Consider the following 5,756-nt stretch of genomic DNA (forward strand, 5'->3'; position numbering starts at 1 on the left):
AAAAAAAAAGAAAAAATTATAAAAATAATAAATTTATTATTTTTTGAATTATGCTGACGTGGCGCTGATGTGGCAGCGCGTGTAAAATACCACACCACATGCAAGTGGGGTAATGCCTGACAGGGTGTAAAAAGTATCACATTTTTATAGTTGAGGTGTATAATAAGTCATTTATATAGTTTAAGTGTGAATTCAACTTTTCGACTATAGTTTGGGATAGAAACGATGCTTTTTCCCTTTTACTGAGCAGTATTTTGGATTCAACTTTATAACAAGCATACTACTTTTACTTTTCTCTTATTTGATTAATTAAATTTAAATGCTTAAAGTTTCTCCGTCAAAAGTTGACTTTAACTATTCCATCACCGAGTTTTGAACTTATAACAAACTTTGTTCAATTTGTTGATATTTACTGTTATTCTTAATTAATATTTGATACTTATGCAATACACATATTTTAAACTAGTATATATATATATAGCAATAAAAAATTTTAAATAATAATTTTCTTTTAAAAAAATTAGCATATCAAAATATAAATTTCTTTTTTTTTTAATATTAGAAATAAAATGGTCAAACATTCATCTAAACGGCCACCTGCCAAAGTTTGTGTAAATAAATTGGCCCACCACTTTTGAAAATAGCTTTGACCGGTTTGCCATTTTAAGTTTAAAAAATTGAGTTATTTTTTTATAAGAAGTTTAACCCAATTGATTTAATTTTTAGAAATCAGTATACTACAATAAAAGTTAAACCCGTCCAAAAAAGATGTTTTCATACTACAATCAGTATACTCAAATTTATATATATACTCAACCTCTGGAGTTTTAATTAACAGGCACCTAAAAGTCTATACCCTTTTAACTCAATCTTTTTCAAAAATATTCCTCTATTTTTCCTTCTTCGAATTAGTCTCAAAAAGATGGATCCAAAGCAAGTAGGAGATACAATTTTCCGATCAAAGCTTCCTGATATATACATCCCTAATCATCTTCCTTTACATTCTTATTGCTTTCAAAACATTTCAGAATTTAGCTATCGTCCTTGTTTGATCAATGGATCCAACGATCAAATTTATACCTATGCTGATGTTGAGCTCACTTCAAGGAAAGTTGCAGCTGGCCTTAACGAGTTAAAGATCCAACAAAAGGACACTATAATGATCCTCTTGCCTAATTCTCCAGAATTTGTATTCTTCTTCTTAGGTTAGTTGAAGAATTCATGGTTCATCCGAACCCCTTCATAGGAAAATTATACAGTATTATTTTTATATGATCAAAAATATTTTTATGTATAGATAATATATATTGAGCCCAAACGTCTAGTCCATACATTTGCTTCTAAACCCTCTCAATAAAAATTCTGGCTCCGCCACTGAGTTGAAAAATAATTCAACTTCGCAAAAAATTAAATTTGTTTATGATTTGTGTCTTAATAGAATTTATAATCAAATATACGGGATCAGAGTTTTCAGTTTCTAGTTAAAATAGACGTATTATAAATAGAGGTATTACTAACTATTTTTATGTAGAAGAGTAACGTGGAGGATTTCAAAGTTTTATGAAATTCTGAACAATTATTTTTCCTTAATAGGTGCATCATATGTTGGAGCTATTTCCACAATGGCAAATCCTATGTTCACACAAGCAGAGGTGGTGAAACAAGCCAAGGCCTCAAAGGCCAAGCTCATTATCACACAAGAATGTAATTTGGACAAAGTGAAGGACTATGCATTTGAGAATGATGTGAAGGTCATTTGCATTGACGAGTCATCGGGGGACTTGCCCGAGGGCTGCTTACACTTCTCCAACCTAATTTTAAATTCTGTATTCGCCTCAGAACACGACCCGCCCGAGGTAGAAATCCAGCCGGACGACGTGGTGGCACTTCCGTACTCGTCGGGGACTACGGGGCTACCAAAAGGGGTTATGTTGACACATAAGGGGCTAGTCACTAGCGTGGCACAACAAGTTGATGGTGAAAATCCAACTTTGTACCTTCATAGTGAAGATGTGATACTTTGTATCTCGCCCTTGTTTCATATTTATTCCTTGGTCTCTATTTTGCTTTGTGGATTGAGGGTTGGAGCAGCTATCTTGATAATGCAGAAGTTTGATATTGTTTCATTCTTTGAGTTGGTAGAGAAGTACAAAGTTACTATTGGACCCTTTGTTCCACCTATTGTTTTGGCCATTTCTAAGAGTCCAGTAGTTGATAACTATGACCTTTCATCAGTACGGAGAGTCATGTGTGGGGCAGCACCATTAGGAAAGGGGCTTGAAGACGCAGTTCGAACCAAATTTCCTCATGCAAAATTTGGTCAGGTAAGGTTATGCTTACATTATTTTTCCCATCCAGTAGCTGCTGTTTACCTCTATTAGGAGAAAGCACTCTTTAATATTTTATACTCATGTTTTCTTTAAAAAAGAAAATCCGACGTTAGGTAAACATCTATTCTTGAATGTTGGTGAAAAGGGTTGTGTGTCTCTCTTTTCCTCCCCGAAGAAAAATGGCTATCCTCTTTTTTTCTCCACTTGCAAGCAAGATAATTAGATAAGGGTTATCCATAAAAAGTAAACTGAACATACAACTGTCCTTTTGTTTACAATTTAATTTTATTTCATCACTACTCCCTCCATTTTAAAAAGAATGATCTATTTTTATTTGACATGAAATTTAAGAAAATAAAAAAACTTTTAAATCTTGTGGCCTTAAATTAATGTTGTATCAAATGTACCAAAATGCCCTTTAATCTTGTGGTTTTAAACATGTTATGTAAAAAGTTGAATTAAAGTAGTATAAAAAAAAGGAAAGAATCATTCTTTTTTAAAGAGACTAAAAAAGAAAGTAGGTTATTCTGTTTTAAACGGAGGTAGTAGTAAATAGATACATTAACCTGGTTATATAAACAAAAGCTAATTCTATGTTTTGTCGGCACATTAGAGCAACATGATGATTTCACCTGTAGAGGTGGCAATTCTATTTTCATAGACTTTTGAGGGGTGGGGGGGTGGGGACAAAGATTTCGTGTTAGGGCAGTTGAAGAACTCGAAGAGTCGTCACGATTATGGTTATTGTAGGTGTATTAAGGTGGCAGGGGGTTAAGGGAACTATTTGTAGCATGTGTAGGGTAGGGCGACTGGATCAAACGAGATTTCGGTAGATTTTTGGAAGAGCACTGGAGGGACAGGTTTGGAGTGGCTGGCAAGATTGTTCAACGTCATTTTAGGGCGGCAAAGATGTTCGAAGCTTGGAGATGGAGTACGTGATTCCATTGTATAAGAACAAGGGGGACATTCAGAGTTGCAACAACTATAGGGGTATCAAACTACTGAGTCATACTATTAAGGTTTGGAAAAAGGGTGGTAGAGTTGAGGCTGAGGAGGATCGTGACTATTTTCGAGAATTAATTTGATTTCATGCTAGGTTATTGACTACTGAGGCCATTCAACTCGTGAGGAGATTAGTAGAGTAGTTTAGGGAGAGGAAGAAAGACTCACATAGTGTTAATTGATCTTGAGAAGACGTAAGACAAAGTTCCTAAGGAGATTCTATGGAGGTTCTTAGAGGCTAGAGGTGTGTGTGCTCGTGGCGTACATTAGGTCGATTCAGGACACGTACGATGACAGGAAGACTCGTGTCAAGACGGTAGAAGGAGATTCAAAGCACTTTCTTATTTTGACAAGGTTGCACCAGGAATTAACTCTAATCCCGTTTTTATTTGCCTTGGTGATGGTGTCACACTCCTTTTTCGCCCGAGGGTTGAAGGATTTTTTCAATTAAAGTGACAGTATTGAATAGGGATTATTTTAATTTCAGAGTCACCACTTGAAATTGAGTTATGGTGTTCCATGTCACCTTTTTGAATCCCTAATCAAAAGGAAATAACTCTTTTATTGGTCTGCGAAAACAGAGGACTGGGTAAGGAATTCTGTTGATCGAGGGGAAGATGTAAGGCACCCCTCGAGTCCAGTGGTTCAAGCACGGTCGCTCTTATTAACTTATACAGACCTAAATTATTTTGATGAATTATATTAAGGCCTAAATTCGCTCATTTTTATTATGCTAAAACTTGTCTATTACCTTATATCAAATAAATCGGTGAAAAGTTAATTTTAGAAAATATTTGCCAAGGTGCATTATTGCATCCTTGAATTTAAATGTCTTAGAAAGATGCGTATGCCGCATTCTTATTTGAGATGAATATTTTAACGTGCCTAAGAATTTGCCTAGTGTTAAAGACTTTAATTTGTTTCTTGTAAACTCAGAGTACTTTTAACCTTAACAATAAAGTAAAGCAATATTTATTTAAAATAATTAATTAATTAAATAATTATTAAATTCTGTTAATGACAATAAAAATAATGAAATAATAAAATACATAATCTACCTACATTATGGTAAACTTTAATATTATCCACTAAAATTATTTTTTTTTAATTTATTTTTTAAATTAATACAAACTCAAAAATCACTTAAAAGAAAATAATCCTTTTCCTGAATATATATATATATATATATATATATATATATATATATATTTTTTTTTAAAAACAAAAAAAAAAAAAAACAATTGGACAGTTTTTGCATGTCTACAGATTTAACACTAAACCGAAAAAGAATGGCGGCTGGTCTGGTGGAGTTCGCCAGAAAAATGGGGATGGGCGCAACAGCCATAGGGCTTCGCCGGTGTGGCGTCTAACTGGCGGCGGCGTGGCTGGTAAAAGCCATGGGATTCACCGACTGTATTTGCCCGATTTTTCGGTGTAGGGTGGTCTACCGCTGTGGCCATAGGGTGACACTAGGCAATGGGTTGGTGTTTTCCGGCGGTTCAGGTGATAGAAAAAGAGGGGAAAGCAGGGAAGGGAGGCAGCAGCACCGGTTGGGCTTCACCGGGGGTGGTGATTCCGGCCAGATCTGGCGCTGGAGAAGGGAAGAATGAAGAGAAGGGCGACAACAATGGCTCCACTGGAGGAATTCTATCCAGCCAGTCATGGCGGTGACGGTTGTGAGTAACGGGGAGGGGATTTACCAGCGAGATTTGGCCAATTTCTCGCCGGAAAAATGAACCATGAATCTTCAATCTTGCTGTATGTGTGCGCGTGTGTACAGTGCAACCATGCGTGTTCCATGGTGATGTGCGTGGATGATGAATATTGTGATGTGGGTACATTTTTAGTGTGTGAAAATATGTATATTAGTGCGTGTTGATATATTCGCTTCCTTTTTCTTTTCTATAATTTTTAAGAAAACCTGATGATATTAACACACCATATTTTAACATCCAAAAATCTGTCTATAAACAATATATAAACATTATGTGACTTGATCATGTAACATGTAGTAACAAGAACAACAACAACAAACCCAGTGTATTCCCACATAGTGAGGTATGGGGAGGGTAAGATGTACGCAGTCCATACCTCTACCTCTAAAGAAGTAGAAAGGTTGTTTCCGATAGATCCCCGGCTCGAGACACGGAATACTAAACAAATTCATAGTAAAGCATGGAACAAGATGGGATAATATAAATACGACACTCACAAGTAATAGAAAATAGAGAAAAGTAAACAGATTCGTAATAAATTATGAAACAAGGTATCATAACAAGAATAATACCCCCACCAAGTAATTCCCTACACTAGCGACCCAAACTGACCCTAGCCTTCTGCCCTAATTCGCGTCCTCCAAATCTTCCTATCTAGGGTCATGTCCTCAGTGAGCTGTAACTGCTCCATGTCCCGCCTCATCACCTC

The 5,756-nt window shown here is 35.7% G+C and overlaps 1 protein-coding gene across 1 annotated transcript in view; it reads left to right on the forward strand.

Moving 5' to 3' along the window:
- Positions 1-736: 736 nt before the first annotated feature.
- Positions 737-5,756, forward strand: part of LOC107845437 (4-coumarate--CoA ligase 2) — a 70,384-nt gene continuing 65,364 nt past the window's right edge. The window contains exons 1-2 of the mRNA XM_016689754.2: positions 737-1,205; positions 1,594-2,324. Of these exons, the coding sequence (XP_016545240.2) occupies positions 923-1,205; positions 1,594-2,324 (1,014 nt within the window). The 5' untranslated portion in view covers positions 737-922. The remainder of the gene's footprint in view (positions 1,206-1,593; positions 2,325-5,756) is intronic.

Source organism: Capsicum annuum, chromosome 10 (assembly GCF_002878395.1).
Source record: "Capsicum annuum cultivar UCD-10X-F1 chromosome 10, UCD10Xv1.1, whole genome shotgun sequence".
Classification (NCBI taxonomy): Eukaryota; Viridiplantae; Streptophyta; class Magnoliopsida; order Solanales; family Solanaceae; genus Capsicum; species Capsicum annuum.